Here is a 20,035-nt window from a genome sequence, read left to right as displayed (position 1 = left end):
GCTTCCTGGTGCAGAATGCCGGCTTGTTACTTTCAGTTTCACTCTGCACTGCAGCCAGGAGCAGACACGTGCTGCAGCCAGCATCAAGGAGACACACACAGGATCAAATATCGAGGGATGTCTTATTCACGGGTGAGTGTCTTATTTAAATTTTTTCAAAAATCGGGGGTGGCCTATTTAATGGGGATGTCTTAAAATTGGGGAAACACGGTAGCAGGCCTTTCGCTTCGTGGTTTGTCAAGAACAGATCCTGTTTCAAGAAACTTGCCATGGATATCGTAAATTGTGTTATGCCTTGGAGCAGTGTGACGGCCATAAAGCTTTTCAAACTCGTGCTTAACTGCAGTCAGGTACTAAAGAACTTCTTGCCAAGTGGCAATTTTGCAACTCTGCTCCAATGTTTATTGGCGAGCCATGGTTAAGGGAATGATACACTTACAAAAAACTGCAAAGACTAAGTTGTCATATTCTGATGGCCTCAAGTTTCGATACCTCGAACAAAATAGAAAAAAGGAAGTGTGTACTGACTTTTGGGACACCCTGTATATTTATGTGTGTTTGTATGTATATGTGTGTGTGTGTATATATATATATATATATATATATATATATATATAGTAATACACTTAGCTTTATTGCTTCATAATTTAAATAACATGTTTTAACTTGAAAGGTCACTTGAAATAAAACAGAGTTTTAAGTATATAGTTTTCTTTTGCAGAAGGAGGTCCTTTTTCAAAAAACTGACAAAGCAGCCATCTCCTCTGATTCACACAAGCCGAAGCTTCTCCTGTCTAAACCGCTCCTTGTCTTCTGGAGAGAGCTTACCTGCATCGCCCACTCACAGCTTGTCACCCAGATCTCCTACTCCCAGCTGCCGTTCTACTCCTGACTTCCCATCAGGTGAGAGATTAATACACATTTAGGCAACTAGAATCAAACATATTAGGGGGCATATTATGGGACCTCCCATATGTCTACTCTATAAAAAAAATAATTTCCTGGCAATGTTTAATAAAATAATTATGAGTCAAAAAAGTGCCACATGCTGGACAGACTGGTTTAGCATACACATTTTTTTGCATTCTAATTTTGTCTTCTATTTTGTTTGCAGGGACCAATTCTTCCCAGAGTAGCTCCCCAAGTTCAAGTGCTCCTAATTCTCCAGCTGGCTCTGGCCACATAAGGCCTAGCACTCTCCATGGGTTGGGACCAAAGCTCGGAGGACAGCGGTATAGGTCTGGAAGAAGGAAATCTGCAGGAAGTATACCTCTCTCTCCACTAGCAAGAACCCCATCACCTACTCCTCAGCCTCCCTCACCCCAACGCTCTCCATCACCATTACATGGATACTCTGTGGGTAACTCAAAAACAACTCCCAATTTCCCAGCAAAAATGCACTCTCCGCCAACAATAGTAAGACATGTTGTCAGGCCTAAGAGTGCTGAACCCCCAAGGTCTCCATTGTTGAAAAGAGTTCAGTCAGAAGAAAAACTTTCTCCATCCTACTGCTGTGAGAAAAAACACTTATGTCCACGCAAACACAATCTTGAGATCACAAAGGAAGAGGTTCATAAGCAAATGCAGCGAGATGTAACATTACAGAGCCTTGAGGAGAACACTTGTGATATTCCTGCATCTACACGTGTCAGACCTGTAGAACAAGGCTGTCTCAAGCGCCCAGCATCTCGAAAACTTGGGAGGCAAGAGTCACTGGATGAGCTGGATAAAGAGAAGCTAAAAGCCAAAATAGTCATAAAAAAGAAAGATATTTCTGAAAGACAAGAGTTTATTCTCAAACAAAATATAATATCAGATTTGCATGGAGAAATAAGACACCAGTTAACAGAGATTGAGAAAGATGACAAAGCACAATTAAAAAGATCCACTATATCTGAGAATAAATTTTCTGCCTATGATTCTCGATCAGCAGGCATAATGTTTAAAGAAGCTCCCTGCAAGAGTATCAGTTCTCGTGCAAATGGTACCAGCCTTTCTGTAGACAGCCAGTCATTCAATCACTGTTCTCCAGTTGCCGAAACAGCCCACATGTCCTATGAACTTAAGAAAGGGCCTACTTCCTTGCAAGAGAAACTTACCTATTCATCTGACAAGGTTACAAAAGATGACCAGTTAGATAAACCTGCAACAGCAAACATGGATTACTTTCGGAAGAAAAAGTCCTTTGAAGACAAAGATGGTAGCCTCTGCTCAGTGTTAAAGCCCAAAATAGTTCCAGTATCTCATGAATGTATGCAGGCAAAGCCTTTGGAGGCTGCACAGCCCATGGAGCTCTATGCAATGTATGCAGGCAAAGCCTTTGGAGGCTGCACAGCCCATGGAGCTCTATGCAATGTATGCAGGCAAAGCCTGTACATTTACAGACAGATTCTCTAGCCTTGCTAGATAACAGAACTTGTATATCCAGTGTTCAGAGTACTCCAGTTTCTTTCACACCCTTAAAAAATTCAAACAATAGAAGCGAAAATAATGTAGACAAATCAACTGTATTAACCACAGAGACACCTGTGCGGAAAAGCCCTTCTGAATATAAGCTAGAAGCAAGGTCTGTCTCTTCCCTGAAGCCTATTGAAGGCACTTTAGACATAGCCTTGCTGTCAGGACCAAAGGTTACAAAAACTGAACCTGATATTTGTAATTCTCAAACAAAATCTGATGAGCAGAGCCGAAACCTAAGGAGTGATGGCCTAGAAAGTGCAAATGTATTATTTACCAAAACCAGCTCTAATGTTCCTGTAGTTCAAAAGGGACCCTTAGAGGAAAAACCCTGTGAGCCTCCACAGCCTTACTGCCGCACTGCCAAGATTTGTCAAAACAAAGACATGTCAGTGCTTAAAGCAAAGGAAAACCTAGTAGATGTGACAATTCCTCCTCAAAGCCAGAGGATAAGCTCAATGCAGCCAACATCCAGTTGTCAAGTAACTGAACGACTGTCTGCTTCTTTGAAAGCTGATAAACAAGAAATGGTAAATCAGGATGTGTCCTCTGTCATGTGCTCACTAGAGCAAAGACATAGTTCATCATATACTGAAAGGACTCGTATGTCGAGGGATTCCTATGAAAATACCACTGCTACAACTCTGACAGACTGTAACAACTCAGAAAAGAATGTCTCAGCATTGAGCTGTATAGAGGAAGGAAATACGTTGACAGCGCTTTCGCAAACAGAACGTAAACACCAAAATGGTGTGACAAAAGATGTCAATGCTTGTCCTGTTGAACCTGTTGCTGCCAAAACAAATTTTCAGAATACAGAACCTATTCTTAAAAATCAGTCTAGTCAAAATAAACTGCAATATGCTCCCCCACAAAAACAAGATACAGGGAATGTAAAAAAAAATGGTGCAGAGGTTCAGCCTTTGAAAAAAGATCCTTGTGTTTATAATGTAAAGCAGTCAGCCACAGCTGCAAATATCCCACCTGTAACAACTAATAAAACCCTCTCACCACCTAAAGAAGAACAAAAACCAGTTTTCCCACAACTTGTCAGCTCCCTCAACAAACCAAAAGCAGTGGTTGAATCAAAGTCTACTTCAGTAAAAATAGTTCTCACTGACAAAAACACTAAGCCGAGTGTAACCGACCTACCAAAAGATCAAAAAGGTATTCAGAAAACAGAAGGTAATGCACAAGCTGGCACTGGAATAAATGTAGTTGTTGGAACTCCAGTCCAGAATAGAGATACTATTAAAAAAGCATCTAATTTATGCTCAACATCCATCAAAACCAGTGGGAATGCAAATGACTCTACCAATGTATCCGTTTCTGAACAAAATGTTATTTTGACTGCAACAGTAAGGTCGGATGCAACAAACACTGTAAATTTTAAGGACTGTTCTGCAAAGACACATCTCAAAGAAAAAACAAGCGCACATCTGAAATTAACCAGAGTCAATGCCGTCAAAAGCTCAGCACAAAACAAATCTGTCATAGATGTTCTAGAGACTGGACCTCCACACATTGATCGTGTTCAAGAAAATAAATGCACCGAAGCACTTTATATTCAGAGTGACAAGGGAAAAAAGGTCACTTCTGTTGCCAGCAGAGATACTAAAGAGGGGACTTTGGACAAGCAGAAATCCAGCATCACACAGAACTTAGTAGGAAAGGAAGGAGACCAGAGGAAGGCATTGTGTGATACTAAAAGCAGTGATGTTTCTGCTTTGCCCAAAGCTGGGAGTACCGATGGTTCTTTATCAAAACCAGACCGGGCCGAACGTCCTGTGAATGTTTGCAAGGATAAAATGGAGCAAAATGTTGAAACTGTTAAAGCAAAAAAAGATCTCCAAGAGGTTTCCAGCAGGTCTTGCCCTGCTACAAAAGAAAGCAACCTATCCAGTAAACCTGTCACTGAAAAACAAGCTTCTACTACCCCCACAACAGGGACAGTTCGGAGAGATCCACCTTCCTCTCCTAGCAAGAAGAACATCACAAAAAGTATATCCAAGACACCAGCTGCACTTCTGGAGAATTCCTCCTCCTTTTCCTTGGAAAAAGACTTAAAAGGACAGAAGCGAGGAAAGGACAGCGTTTCACAGAGTAGTCCTCAAAAAAAGACATAATAATCTGCCAGCACCTTCATTAAGACCTCTTTACTGTAGTGGCTGCTGCTAAAATGAGACTACTTTATTAACCAGCACTGTGTTGTGATTTCGTTTGCATTTGTACCATGTTGTGTGTTTAAAAAAAAATGTAAAGGGAGTTTGTATTCAAAATCCAACCTGTAGTTGGATTACGGGCCAGGTACCCTCTTACAAGCTAAGAGTGTGCCTGTACTGTTTGTGACTGGGCAAGGGCTATGGGAAATACAATCTCCTTAGAGAGTTAACTGTTGTATTTTGTGTTGAATGTAGAATGTACAGTAGGCTGCTGAATTCCACTGTTTACTTTTTTTCATAATGTACATTTTTTTTTACAGTTGACTAATTACAATGAAACGAACAAGAGAGAAAGGGATATAGTGTTCTAGTTTTTGTGTTTTAAGAAACTTTCAAAAGAGAGCGTTCTTTAAAAAAAAATGGTCAAACCCAAGTCAAGATGGGTGATTATATATGGCTATATTTCATCTTCTTTATTATTAGTATTGCCATTTTAAATTAGTTGGTGACTCTACAATCAATTGTGGATATATGTATGAATATAAGCATCATGTTCACTCATGTTTCCTTAAGAAAGAGGGCTTGTAGCTAGAGCAAAATACTAAAAGCGCTTTAAGGGTAAATACACAAAAAATCATGTAAATTACACCAATCTGTAATGTAGTAATATTGGGATATGGTGTTTAAACTGCTAAAATCTGTGTACCCAAATCTCATTTATGAAAGTACTAATCTTAGCAAATTTCAGGATTTGCTATCTTCACTTCACTCTGGCTGCGGGAGATTTTCTAAATACATTTATGAGTTGACACTTACTTGAGATGGCTATCAAGAATTAGGGCATTGAGGTGAACACAGCTCTCACCTCCCTCACACTATACCAACACTATCTAATAATGAATTCCCCTAATCTCCCACGCTGAGCACTTTAGGCTTCATACAGCTCCCCGTATGAGTGAGTTCTGTAGACTTCTATGGATTCAGCACTTAACCACATGCAGAAAAGGCTTGGAGAACAAGACCTGAAATTACTTGTGCAGGTCCAGAAATAGACCATTGGCTGAACGTTTGCCTCTAGGCCCTCCACTGATGTATAGTGGGAAATACTCTTTAAGGATAGTCTAGCTAGCTTAAGTCTTTTGTGCCAAATTTCTTACATGTATGATTAAAACCTTGTCTTAGCCAATGGAGATCAATCAGTACAAAAAGTAGGTTTAGTGAAATAGAAGTGCTCCTGGTATATATCTGCCCTCTAGGTAAACTTATCTGCAGATTTAACATATGCACTGAATTGACAGTATATTCATTGTGCAGTTAAACAATGTATGTATCTTTAAATTAGTTGTGTTATTGGCATTCAGTTTTGCCTCCATTTCGCAAGTGCAGAAATTATAACTGTGTAACAAAAACTGTTTCTCATACAGCTGTTGAATGTATATACTTGTGTTTTGTTTACTTCATAGGCTTAAAAGGGAAACTTACTTTGAAGCATAAAAAACAAGCCTTTCTTATCACTGTTAAATGTTGTTTCATAGCCGGGGCCTTACAATGTAGAGGTTTTGCTGTGCTGGGTTCACATTTTTTTGTAAGTGCATTAAATAACTCCATACATTTCATAGCATCCTCTTTTTGTGTATTATAAATATGTGAATAATGTAAAATAAAACTGTTTTTTGTGTAACACAGGGGCCATGTTAGAGCTATTTGGTGCTTGGAAGGTGATATTACTTTCTACCTTTTTTGTAAAGCCTTATTTATATTTTATGTACTCCATTTTCCATCACATTTGTTTGTTGAACCTTAATCCATAGCTACAAAGTTTTATGAATTAAAATCTAAGCCACGATATTACATTAGGATATTTTCAAGTACTATTATACAAATGTTATTCAAGTGTTGTGGCCCACGGCAATGGGTTGACTATTAACTTTTAGCGGTTTAGTAATACCAAAGTATGAGCCTGTAGGGCTGACCTTAAAATATTGCTCCTGCTCCACGTCTTTTATAAGTCGTGACCGCTTGATTAAGCCTACATTCCTCAGATCATGGCTGTTTATGCTAGTATAGCTACGTAGCATGGCAGTGTTACTGTCTCCTTGTTTTTACTAGCAGAAAACAGTGGGCAATAAACTCAATACAAAATTCTCACACAATTTGTGACAGGAATGGTCATGATTAGTTCCCAGTAGTAAAAACACATTCCTGCCCACCAAACTTGTGGTGTTCCATAAAACTCAATGCATCTCACTGTACTTCGCAGTTTCAGTAACAGAGAAAAATATAATGATCTGATGCAATTCGCAATGACTGTCATCAGCTTCATTATTTACATCTTTCTCAAAGCTTGCATTAGTTAACAAGGTATTTTTCACTGAAATTACATCACATAAATTGCATCTGTATATGTATATAGTGCAAGCTTTTGTGTTGTTGTGTCAAACATCCATGGCCAAGAAGAAGGCAATACAAGATCTTCCTTCATCTGCCTCATGTCTGCTGAAATAGTCACAACACATCTTAGTTTGTTGCATTTTGAAATCTTTTTGTGATGTGTGTTATAGATATGTTGGTTTTGGAGTTTGTCATAAACTTCTGCATGTTACATATTTGCAGCTGGCAGAGCAGTTTGTGGGATGTTGGCACAAGGTTAGGATCACAATGAAAGTGAAGCTGTGGCATATAAAGTCACCATTCTACATGAGTATAGTTAAAAAAAACTTTTGCCATGTTTAGTGGAGCTATACTGTTTTAGCACTGGTATTACTGTCCGCAACTTTGCTGTAGTAGGACACAGGTTATAGCAGGCTACAAATATCCTAAGACCAACCAAGGCATTTGGCAAACAATTACCAGTCTTGGGTGTATTGATTATGGCATATGGTCTGTATCCACCTCTGGCAGTTCAGGACTTCATCTGCTCAGCACACACTTGTAGCAGAGCTTTTGTGAAAACCTTGCATACTACTATTTAATGTGTACCTCTACATACCTAAAAAGGAACCCTGTTTTCTAAACATTATCCTAAATATTAAAAGTAATGACCACCTAAAGGGTATTGGTGCATCCTCCTTTGATGCCAGTGGTTGTGTCAGCCATCTTGCAAGAAATTTAGTCACTGCTGGTAGCAGGTTAGAGAAAATTGTTACCCCATTTCCTGTACCTGGTAGGAACTAGGTAAAATGGCCAGCTGGGGGGTTTCTCAGCAGTGATCTTCAAGTTTTTTTGTTTGCTGATAAAGTAAAATAAATGGCTAAGCCAACACAAGCTATGGTAAGTGAAATACAGTGTTTAAGATTAAATGACAGGTCCATGTTAAATTGTTCTGCAGGATATTTGATAAAAATCAAATTAATTATGTTCTGAAATACTTGCTGTAATCTACCTTATGAAATATTACCGTCTTAGCATTCCATTGAAGTCTGTTTTCACTTTCATCTGAAGAGTTATCACTTCCCATTCAATAAATGTTTACAGATGTATGTACAGTGGAGCCATTTCCTCCACCTGTCAAATTATTTTGTAGTCTTACAGTACCCAATGTGTTCATGTCCTATTTGTCTGTGTTGACCTTACTACTTATGTAAGATATTTGTGTTACTGGTTAGTCTCTTCTATGTAACAGTTCTACGACCTGTGATCTTTTTCTAGTCTTATCTGCTGTAGAAATAGCAGCTTAGTATCTGTGCAATAAAGTGTTTGTTGTCTTAACTTTCTATAAAATGAAACACACCAGAAAAACACAAACTTTATGAATGTCGTATTTGTCGTATACTGAACACATATATACTTCAGCTGCAAAGCATAACATTGAAATAAAAGGACGGCATGAAGGTCAAAGCTTTTTGTAGACTGACAGTTCATTTCCCCAGATGATCGCGGGCCATTAGGCCCACTGGTGTTAGTGTTTGGTTACTTGTGTGTCAAAATGTATTCCTTCTTGGATATCCCACAATAAAGTCATGCTGCTACATTTAGCAGAATTTCACATAAAAATAGTTGCTTGGAGCAGTTGTGGACAAAGCCAACAATTGGCCCCTGCCCAAAACTGACTTTGGTGCCCTCGTTGGTCTAGGCCCCTTGTGGCAAACTTTGCACTGCCCTTTGTTTGCCCCTGGCTTGGAGCAACCCTGTCTCTACACAAAAGTTACAGAGCAAAGATAAACCTGTAAAAGACAATGATTTCACAACATTGGAGCAGTGTTTTTGGTGCTGCAGAGAAAGGATTATTTGCACAGACCTTGAAATCCAAAAGTGCCTTTTCTGCAATTGCTTTGGGGGTTCTTTAAAAAAAAAAGCCATCTACAAATTTCCATCTATGCTTTGTTCTGTAGTGCAATTTGAGTAACCAGTTAAGAAGTGCTTGCATTGCATAAAACTCAGAAGACTTCCAGGATTCAGCAGCGTCTTTGTGCCTAAGTTACAGACATCTTTGGTAATATGACAGTTGTGGAAAGTGAATCAAAAAGATGAATTTGCACAGAATTGGTCCTAGGATTGACAATAATACAGCTATTATACTGACCCAGTCAAATGATCTGTGAAATCCTAGTTGCAGTGTATGACCGATAACAAATGAGTGAACTTTTGCATGGTTGCTGTGTTGGCATAAGTAGCTTACTAATACCAATTAACTGGAGGTACCCTCAGCTCTTTTTATCAATTTTGGAAAATTGCTTTCAGAAAAAATGAAACAAAACTACAAGAATGTAAAATGTTACAATAAGCCTGATTTAAAAAGGTCTCCAAGACTGAGGAAGACAGACTATCATGGGAGAACCTGGGTGATCCAGCAAAGCTAGAATGGAATTCTTAACAATTAGTTGCTATTAAATGGCAAGTGTTTAAATCCTGGACCAGATGGATTCGATCGACTAAGTTTGCTGGATCGACGAGGTTTTCTCCCATGATAGTCTATCTTCTTCAGTCTTGGAGAGCTTCATTAAATCAGGCCCTCTGTGTGTGAGTTTTTATCTATAATATAAATTGCAGTGCCTATAATAAGTATACCCTCTATTGGTTTTCCGCTTTTACGGTCATAGAACATAAGTACCATAGTTAAAAGGTGATCGCCCTTTTGTAGCCAAGTGGTTTTGTTTGTAAATATAGAACAATCTAATCAACTCGATGAAAAGATGATAGATACAAGAACATCTCAAACTTACTGAATATCCCTTATCAACAATGTCAAAAGTAAAATCCCAATATCCTTGGTGGTAAATTGGAATGAAAAAGAAATAGGACAATGATATATCTGCCATATACAGAGGTTTCTCCGAAAGTTACCATGCAAGAGAGATGCAGTTAGAGTAGGAAGTTTTTTGTTTTTTCTTGATGTGTCCCAGCTGGAAAAATTTACCCCTAATTCATCCTGGTGACTGTAAACGGGGGCCATAGAAAATCCAAATATTTTGTGTTGTCAGCATAGCAAGAAATACAGAAAATCCTCGAACAGGACACTTCTTTCTACAACAGGAAAATGTATTTCGCTTTGCAGAGATTTCTTTCTTTTCATTTCCTGTTCTGTCTTAACACCACCTTAGGCATAAACTAAACCCTGGGCATACTGATAACACACAGTTTACATTTAAATTTGCAGAGATCACTTTTACTTTTAATGTTAAAAAAGACAGACCTTTTCTCTTTTTAACTGACATTGTTAGTGGTTTTAGAATGTGCGTGACAAGCTTCCTCTTGCACCAGAAATGTTTGTGTAGGCATACTAGCAATAAATATACATTTCTTTATGTACGGTTGATTTGGGGAAATATAACTTCAACAGTTAGGTCTTATGTTAGTTTAAATAAGAGTAACAAAGAGGAACAGGTGCCCAAGGTTGAGGAAGTGAAAGTATCACAGTTAATTTCAGATGTTTATTAAAACACAATTTACTGAAGCAACTGTGATTATGGTAAAACCAATAGTTTGAGTGTACATTTAAAACAAGTTACTGCACAAACTATAAAAATGTATGGTTGGTATAGTTATAAATATTTACTGGCGCTGGCCACATTACACATGTTCAACTGCTTGTTAACACAAAATATCAGCCAATCACATGGCAATAATAAATGGCCCAAAAAAGGGAAAATAGAAATTCAGCAATTCCCTGGGCAAAATGCAGAAGAACATCTCTGAATGCAGAACAAATAAAACTCAGAAACAGATGGCCTACAGAAGCAGGTGCCACTCATGTCAGCTAAGAACTAGCACTTCTCTCCGGCTCAACAAAATTGGAGAAGAGAAGATCGGGAAAAAAAGTTACCTGGTCTGATGAGTCCTGATTTCTTCTGTGCATTCTGATGAATTGGTTAGAATTTTGCATCGACAACATAAGGTTGCTAAGACCCTATGTGATAGCAATAGAGGGACCCCGAATGACTTCCCTGACCTCTACCCTTACAGATCGAGCATTAAAAGCTCATGAATCTAACATTATTAATGTGACAAGCAGGTTTGTATAAATGGATTACATTCAAATCTCCAATTCTTTATTAAATTGAACCCTTCAAGTCAGGGACAGTAGAACCTTAAATCTCAAATTGCTAATATGGACACTCATCAGGAAGTGCATTGATCTTTGTCAGGAGGAAATCAAGACCAGGTACATTTTTTTTAGGGTTCTGCAAAATCACATACAGTATAATCCATCTAGATGTTCCATATAACATTGCAAATGTCCACTTTTCATGTCCATTTTAAATGGGCCCTATGTGGACACTCTTTAAACCATTTCGGGCAAAATCCACTTATTCATTGTGGCCCCTTCCTCCTTTCATAAATGCTGCTTAAATGCACAAAATGGGATATGCAGGGAAAATAGACAAAAATCTCCCTTTTCCCCCACCTTCTATAGTGCAGGGGCTAATGTCATTCTGTGACAAGATTTTACGAGACATTGCTGCTTTACCTTCTCATGAGATTTGGCTGACGGAGAGAATGTCAACTTTGTCATGGTGCATTAGAATAATAATTTTACATGTTTTTTTTTTTTTTTTTACTATTATTCAGCATTTTAGGAAAGCGGATCTTGAATAAACAGACATTGTCACTTAGGTGCAAGATCCACTGAATTCTCCTTCCACAAAACATAGTTCCATATTTAAACTGTACAGTTTGTAATCTGCACCTTGCAGAAACCTGCATAACATGTCTATAAACCGTTTGCTCTGAAGGTCACAGTTTACCAAGAATGTTGTACAGGTCCACTTTACATTAACATACACTAATTGAATAAAACATTTATCTTTCAGTTGATAAAAAAGAGAAATTAGTTTTAAGGATGGCACACTGCAATTATACAAAAGTTAACACTGTGACAATTGTGTCATAAAATATTTGCAGCTTTGTCTTCCTGTTTTGCAGTCTGGTCTACAGTGGACAATGTAAGGACAATTGTAAGGACGTATGCCTTTAGGATATTGGTGCTGCTTTTAAGACGTCCCATCATATCCAATAACTTGTGTGACTTGACTGTCTGGCCCCCCTGCAATCATGCACCAGCAGTATTCATGAAAAATGTAGTTTAGCAGCATTTTGCACATCAACAGGAATGACAGGCAAATGCTGTCAGGACCCGACCACTGTAGGATCTCCATGCGGCTAGCTGAATACCACAGTTTTCTACAGTAATATGAAAATTGTACATTTTATTAAAGGTGACAAAAATAGACAAATTTCCCAGCAAAACGCAAGCTGCTCTGGCTCCGATTTGATTTTTAGTTTAACGTGTAGTGCTTTGGAAATCCTTGATTATCTTGAAATTTACCATCTAATCACCCATGATACAATTTTGGTTAGATCCTTATTTGTTACTGTTCAGGTGAGGTATTTTAATTTCTACTGGAAAAAAAAGTGTCCCAGTGGTATGAATGGCTATATTAATATAACAATGTTGAGTGTATGTAACATGAAGCACAGTGTTTACACTAGGCAGTACTGATGGTGTACAATCCTACACAGTAAAAAAAAAAAAAAGCTGTCGGATGCCAGGCAGCAGGCAGATTTTCATATCTTTAATGTCTTAACTCGTTTTCTCCATTTCTCCTCACAATAACTTCCTGAGTTTTGTCTTTACATGACTATTGAACTACATTTGATTTACTAAGACCATAGGTGGTGATAGCAATGTAGGCTGACTAGTAAATTGAAAGCCTGAAAACGTTGAGCTCACACTTCCATTACAGACCATTATAGTGTCTTAGTTAATTAAAGCTGCTGACCATATACACACATGCTTACTTATTTTGTTTATCAACTTCCCGTTTCTGGATTGTCTAAGCTCCACCTACAAGGAGCGGTCTGCTTATTTTTGGGGAAGCACTTTCACCCTGACTTAAGATGTGATGAGCTTCATTAGATCTAATTGTAACACCCTTCTAAAGCATAAAGCATCACAAATAAAACTGACATATGTCTCTACCTCATTGTAAAGAACATTTTAGAAAAGTCATAAAGGAGAGAGAAAGGAGAGATACATTATTACCAAATTATGGAGAGAACTTCAAACTAAAGGGACATGGGAGCAAGGGTTCAGATTAGTAGTTAATTACTAATACTGCCTCTTATTATTATTGTCCTTTTCAGTATTACTTTCCCAATATTTCTACTTATTGTGTTTTATGTTTTTTTAATCAAATTCTTTTTTGAACGCCCTATCACAGGGTTTTGGTGCAAATGCCTATGTTCATTTTTTTAATTATAAAAAGAATCTTCGTGAACATCTTTCAATGTTTTATCCCAACAGAAATATGTATAATTTACAAAGTACACACAAGGTAAGTGCTCATACAGAAGACATGCCCCATTCTGTTCACATATCAAACACATCGGAGCATGGGGATAAACCTCTGCATAAATTCATCAGAGCAGGGCTGTGTCATTCTGGTCTCCATCCAAATTCATTGGTAGATATTTAACTGGAATCTAAATAGTTGCAGGCAATGGCAGAAAATTCAATCAATCAACAGGGAAGTGGGGGGAGGGGGTTTGGGCATAGCTGGCTGCATGTTCCCATTTTCATGTGGGTTTCTTTTGGGCATCTGATTTCCCCCCATACACAAAAAAGGTGTTACATGATTTGTTGGGCATTACATGGATACATAACAATAAAATTAAAAAGCTACATGAATTTAAATAAACTGGGAAGCCTAAACTCCCCTAAACTATTTCACATAGCGAAGTATAATTGTGACTGATTACCTTGTCATCCTCCAAATAATCCTCATTGGCCTTTTATAGGCTTAGCAAAACACAAAAACACACACTAAGCAGATTGTGAAGAGTTAAAATAATTACCAGAAATTTGTATAAATTAGCAATTCTTTTTACACTGATTATAGGGCTTTTCACCACCATCAATCACTGGACTTCTGCTGATATTGATGACCTGTAGCATTGCTATAGGAAAGTAAGACAAAACATGTATGCAGAATGCAAACAGACGTGAGGATTATAAAGGACAATAAGAGCTATTTCACAATAAGATTATGTAGCCGGTTTATTCTATGTTCACTGTTTTTTTTTTTTAGCACGCCTAGGCCAATATGCATTATATGCTTTAGAAAATATAGGTATAGACCTATGGTAGGCAAAACTTTTCAAGTCTTAGGTAAAGGAGGGCCGGTTTTAATTCACCTGTTCCAAATGATAACAGTGTCCCAGCTAATGAGATTTCCCCCCACTTCCTGTGCCACTTGGACAGGAAGTATAGGAAAATCTTCCCAAAGACAATACATAACACTTATAAATAGACTGGTAGAAATGCTTGGGGAGGGCGCTCCAAAAATGCCCGGCACTGTTGATTGTAGAATAATTTTGCAATTAACAAACATTTAATGCAAAGTTGAACAATTAAAGCTTTGGTTGAAGCCCATATTAAAAAAAAATCTGCCTTGATCAGGCCTTTTATCTACAAGCTGATTTATCTATACTGACATTGCCATAGCAAAACCAAAGGTAAAATAAATAATAATAAAAATATATAAAATCAAAGTTTCCTCACCGCTAGTAAACTTTGGGCAGATATAGAAGACACAGTGAATACAGTGCCTTAATTTATATATTACAAACTTTTTTAAATGCAATAACTTGATTAAAAACAAAGTAATGATTTATTATCTCAGTCTTTGAATACAGCCAAAAATATATAAGAATGTTTGTGTTTCTTTAAGTTTGGACACACATTAATGCATTTAAATTCATGCAATGTAAGCATGTGATGATGGTATCAATCAGCCTCCTGCAGTCCTTATAGAATAAGGATCAGTTCATGTGAAAAATGCTGGCTTTTTTTTTCGATAAAATTTGAATTGTAAAAAAAAAAAACTGTATATATATTTATTTGTAGGCACACATATGCAGATGGGGTAACTCAATAAAGTATAACTGTATCATTGCGGCAATAAGGACTACTTTCTTTATCATGTGCCATACAGAAATGTTGGCCAGAAATCTGATGGTCTCAACCTGTAGTTTAAATCAACTTGAAGTCAGCCAGTATCAAAATGAGTTGTGGTATAATGGTATCTATAGTGGTGACAAAAGCTGGTGCCTCCTTTTCATGGTTCCTGGGTTCCCCTTTGGCACCCCTGGAGCCCAGATCTGGTGGATTTAATGCAGAATGGGCAGCTGGGGATGATCATGGATCATGTCCGCACTGAATATACCCAGAAAGCACTCAACTCTGAGCCACCTTACTCCTTTAACTCCTATAAAGCCTATCTACAGGGTTGAGGAAACTGAGCAAAATACCTCTGCTTGATCTAGAGCAGTATTTACAAACCTATCCAAGGGGGGAACCCTTGGATAAATTTTTAGGTTTTTAGTGAACCCCTTCTACACTTACTATATCCGCAGCTCTTCATACATAAATGTGGTGGCCAATGGGAAGAATATTTCTTATATTGCTGGCCAGTAGGAAAAACTCACCCTTACAGATATCCGTTAAACTGACCCTGGTTGAGAAACACTGGGCTAAAAGGCAGGTAGGACATCAGGGGTCAGTTAGAACCCAAATGTGTCATTAAAAAAAAACTGTCTCTTTCCTAAAATGTTTCGGAAGCCCCATTGTAATAAAAAAAAGTTTAGATTGAAGATTGAAAATCAATAGGCAAATTGACAGAGTAATAAAATAACTATATGGATGAGTAAAATCTTTTCTTGTATAATCTTACAAAGCATATAACTAAGAAAATGGTTATCAGTGTAAAAACTATGGATAATGTCACTTGCAATAAAGAACTTCCACAAGATAAAGACACTTTGTCCAATGATGTGCCCATTAATGAAGATGGAGAACCACACACTGTGTTCTCCTTGTCCACAAACAAGTTGGAGTGGGTTTTATACCAGGATAAAAAGTCAATGTTAGAGCATGAGCAGTCAATGGGGTTGTAACTTAGATTTATGGTGGTTTGATCTGAAATATTTCTCAATAATACAATAGGTATGGTTGTGATAAAGTTGGAAGCATAATTAAGGGACATAGAAGTCAAATTCACAAATAGGTTTGTACTAAAGATGGTAAGATTATTGAAACTCAGGTCAATGTTTTTGAGATGCTTCAGTTTTTTGAATGCTTGATCCTCTATTTTTTGCAACTTGCATTTGGCTAATATGAGAGTTTCAAGTTTTAAAGTGTTGACAAACAAGTTGTCATCAGGGAGAACATCATTTTGAAACAAACTTCTTTCTATGTTTAGGAAAACAAGGTTCTGGAGACCTTCAAACACTTGTCTGTTGGTAGTATCTATGAAGCTATTAGACAAATTGAGGACTTTTAAATCAGCTAAATTACTAAAAGGGCTGAAGGCTTTATCAATGAATAAAGCAACATGTGCAAAGTCCAGAACTTCTATTTTGTTGGTTTCCGGGAGGGCTGGGTTTTGTAGTTTGAATCGGGCTCCATAACTCATGTTTAAATTGGTCAGGCTGTCTAATCCCCTAAAGTGAGCACTACAACATGCTAAAGCTGTAAAAAAGTTCTGGCTCAGGTCCAGATACACAAGGTTGGTTAGACTTTTTAGGCATCCATCTCCCAAATCTAATGTCTCTATGTTTTTAGCTATATGAAGGTGAGTGACCAGTGGGTAAGTATCTGAGCCTATACTGCAAAGTGAGCTGAACTTGTTTTGGTTCAATAACAGTTCCTTTAGCATGTTGTTCATGCTGAGCCCTGGAAACCTTTTAAGATCTGAAAATGTGAAATCTATTTTTTCAGTTTTGTCCAAACATGGAAATGACTTTGATTCATCTGAAAAAGTTCTGTACTGAAAACTGAGCTCCTTCATTGATATATTACACAGAAAATTCATATCTGACAGGGATACATCCTTATCAATATCTATGTCGGTAAAGGTCCCAATCCTTAGACTTTTGGTTCTTAAGCCATTTAATCCTTTTAAAAGGGATGACAAATCGACGTTCCAGGCTGAGCCAGCTAAATCCAAGCAATGTAAGTTACTTGAGTTGAAAGAGTTTGGGTCAATAGACTCAATATTGTTTCCCTTTAAAATAAGGGTCAAATTGTTGGCGTTCCTAAGAATGTTTGTGTCCTCCACAGATATTCTACTGATATGGTTTAACTCGAAATTCAAAGTCTTCAGTTTGGTCACTTGGGTGTCATCAGGAAGTTTTATAGAAGTGATATGATTGCTCCCCAAATGTAAAGTTTCCAGATTTGGCAAACTGTTCAATGGTATAAGCTCCAAGTCCAATATAAATGTTTTCTGTAAGTAGAGGTGTTGAAGTGGTATTCCTGAGAAAGCATTTTCTGCAATGTATAATATACTGTTTCCAGTGAGTATCATTGTATTGAGCCTTGTATTGTTACTAAAGGCATCATCATAGATCCAAGCAATACCACATCTGTTAAAGAAAATGGGAGCAAAATGTTTATATGAATTTGTAATATGTATGCTAAGAAAGAACAATACCAATCAATATGAATTGCATTTTTTAGCACATATATGCATTAAAAGAGACAAATGAAGAAAGCTGTTAATTGTTACATATACATTTATATAGCGCTGTACAAAGTCCATAGTTATGTCACTAGCTGTCTCTCAAACGGACTCACAATCCAATGTCCCCACCATAGTCATATGTCATTACCACCGTCTAAGGTCAATTTTAGGGGGAAACCAATTAACTTAACTGCAAGTTTTTGATTTGTGGGAAAAAAACTGGAGTACCCAGAGGAAACCCACGCAGACACGGGGAGAGCCTGTAAACTCCATGCAGACAGTGTGCTGGCCGAGATTCGAACCGGGGACTTAGCGCTGCAAAGGCCCAGAGTACTAACCACTGAGCCACCATGCTGCCCAGGTTTAGAGTTTATCCACATTTATTATTACATAAAAAATTATTCTTTCTCTGATTCAGTTTTATTCTAACCATGTTTTTATAAATTAAGCCAGTGTTTCCTAATCTTTTTAACACATGGGAACTCTTTGAAGTAACCATTACCATATCTATATAGCAAAAAGATCGTTGGTGTCAGTTAAACTGACCAGAGAGACAAAAACTGCTCATTACTCAAGGAACCCCTAACAACCTCTAGAGGAACCCTGGTTTTGACAAAACAATGTTATATTATTTATAAACAGATTCTAAAGTGTGTGCAGGGAGAGAGATTGGTTTGTTTGATCATTGATATAAACATATAAAGGTATTCTGTCATAAATCTCTCTGATAGTCATACCTTGCTAAATCCAAATACTCCAGTTTTTCCAGTCTGCTAAAGATGAAATGGTAGATGGCAAACAGGGAGTTAAAGCTGAAATCCAGAATCTCTGTAGAGTCAGGGATATTGTCAGGAAGTTTTGTTAGTCCCAACCCTTCACAATCATAATTCTTACCAGCAATCACCTGAAAAGCAACACAAACCTGAGAGTTTATTTATTATATCTTTTGGTTTCATTTTTGCATTTGCATTTGCATTGGAAATTATCCAACATATTGGTTTGTTTATAAAGATCAACAAATAATTGCTTTTGGTTTTATCACACCACACTTCTCTATAAAAAAACTGTAATGACCTGAAAGATCTACCAGGCAATGTAGACCCCAAAGTGAAATATACATGAATGTACATCCACTATTAATAATAATAAACCAATATAATATACAAAAAAAGTCAATGGAATAACACATAGACACTAAAACAAGTTTTTCTGTTTGTGCCTTCCTCATTATAAGACCATGTCTGATTGCTCAGGGTTACTGCAATTTGTACATCATTATTTTTCCCCATACAAACCAGAGTAGTCCTAAAGTGTAACTATATGCCACATTGTTTTTATATTGCTTTATTACATCTTTCTTCTTTACTTCCTTTAATAGAGTGACAGCAATGTTTATTCCAAAGGTAAATTGCATAGCAGCATTGTCACTCTTTAGACAGGATAGTATTAAATGGAGTTTTAAATAGTCAAGGCAAACATACTAAATCCCAACTTCACTAACAGTAACTTTTCCTTTTTGGAAAACAAAGTTTAAAAAACAATCTCATTAGAATTGTCCCAGCTTTTTGTGGACGGAAGTTGAATGGCCTGTAGCATAAAAAGGAATTCATATACTAAATACTAATAATACAAATCTCAGTTACCAGAATAAAATATTTTTTCATGATAGCAAACCTTTAATTACAAAATGAGTTATCTTAGGTGAAAGTAAAAATAATTTCAGCTCATGGGATTTACATTTTTAGATCAAAGGATTGGTTATACAAAATGTTCAGTTACTGAACAGTTACTGTTCTAGAACTATAAACAAACTGTACTATTCCTCCCACAGACTTCAGTAATCCAATAGAAATTTATATATAGCATGTGCTACACTGTACAGTACTATACTGTATACTATACTGTACAATGAAAATAGAAAATCTGTTACCTCGGCACACAAAAGTTCTTCTGGAATTTCTCCGGCTTTGGAGAAAACGTGATACAACATAAGCAGTAACGCAGCAAATGAAGAGTAAGCCATTGCTAGTGCATAGGCTGCTGTGCTGGTGAAAACAATGACATTGGTCACCAAAAGGGGAAGCACTCGTAGATGAGTTGGAAAAAAATGTTAGTTTTAAAGAACCACTGAAAAAAGCATTGCATAATATTTCCTGTTGGAAGATTACAGAGAAATAAAGGCCTGTAGAAAAAAAAAGGAATTCATGTATAGTCTGCAAATAAAGTGCTACGATCCCATATAACCACTTGATGGGTGGTGATTTGATTGGTGAAAACGAGAAAGGTTTGGCCCAATATCTCTAGGACCTATTAGCAGCTTCTCTCACTTCTACATGAAAGATGAGATGGTCCTGATTCATCAATTTTAAGAGATTTTTTTGGGGTTTGGATTAAAGCAGAAATTTGACACTTTTACGTCTACAGGTCCCTCGATCCCTCCACAATTGGCTTCCA

The 20,035-nt window shown here is 37.3% G+C and overlaps 2 protein-coding genes across 7 annotated transcripts in view; one reads left to right on the top strand and one right to left on the bottom strand.

The window, feature by feature from the left end:
* MAST4 (microtubule associated serine/threonine kinase family member 4) overlaps window positions 1-6,300 on the top strand; it is a 293,670-nt gene extending 287,370 nt beyond the window's left edge. For all 5 annotated transcript variants that reach the window (XM_072416332.1, XM_072416336.1, XM_072416333.1 and 2 more), the window contains 3 exons: window positions 722-903; window positions 1,115-2,266; window positions 2,371-6,300. In XM_072416332.1, the coding sequence (XP_072272433.1) occupies window positions 722-903; window positions 1,115-2,266; window positions 2,371-4,583 (3,547 nt within the window). In that variant the 3' untranslated portion in view covers window positions 4,584-6,300. The remainder of the gene's footprint in view (window positions 1-721; window positions 904-1,114; window positions 2,267-2,370) is intronic.
* Window positions 6,301-14,706: 8,406 nt separating this feature from the next.
* CD180 (CD180 molecule) lies at window positions 14,707-19,703 on the bottom strand. 2 transcript variants are annotated; one of them, XM_072416330.1, is made up of 3 exons: window positions 19,512-19,703; window positions 18,319-18,485; window positions 14,707-17,483 (listed from the first exon to the last, which is right to left on the bottom strand). In XM_072416330.1, exons 1-3 carry the CDS (start codon window positions 19,602-19,604, stop codon window positions 15,752-15,754), a joined length of 1,992 nt encoding a protein of 663 aa, XP_072272431.1. In that variant the 5' UTR covers window positions 19,605-19,703; the 3' UTR covers window positions 14,707-15,751. The 2 variants fall into 2 exon arrangements, with proteins under 2 accessions (XP_072272431.1, XP_072272432.1); XM_072416331.1 differs by lacking the exon at window positions 18,319-18,485 and having other exon boundaries at window positions 19,512-19,634.
* Between the last annotated feature and the right edge of the window lie 332 nt (window positions 19,704-20,035).

This window comes from Pyxicephalus adspersus, chromosome 6, assembly GCF_032062135.1.
Source record: "Pyxicephalus adspersus chromosome 6, UCB_Pads_2.0, whole genome shotgun sequence".
NCBI lineage: Eukaryota > Metazoa > Chordata > Amphibia > Anura > Pyxicephalidae > Pyxicephalus > Pyxicephalus adspersus.
The sequence above is the reverse complement of the archived record's forward strand: the minus strand, read 5'-3'. Positions and strand labels throughout refer to the sequence as shown.

What these genes read in the sequence shown, in the direction of transcription:
- CD180 (XM_072416330.1), bottom strand. Translation starts at nt 19,604, where the DNA reads ATGGCTTACTCTTCATTTGCTGCGTTACTGCTTATGTTGTATCACGTT. An exon ending in AAGAACTTTTGTGTGCCGAG is followed by an intron (nt 18,486 to 19,511) that starts GTAACAGATTTT and finishes GTTGCTTTTCAG; the next exon opens with GTGATTGCTGGTAAGAATTA. An exon ending in GAGTATTTGGATTTAGCAAG is followed by an intron (nt 17,484 to 18,318) that starts GTATGACTATCA and finishes TTTCTTTAACAG; the next exon opens with ATGTGGTATTGCTTGGATCT.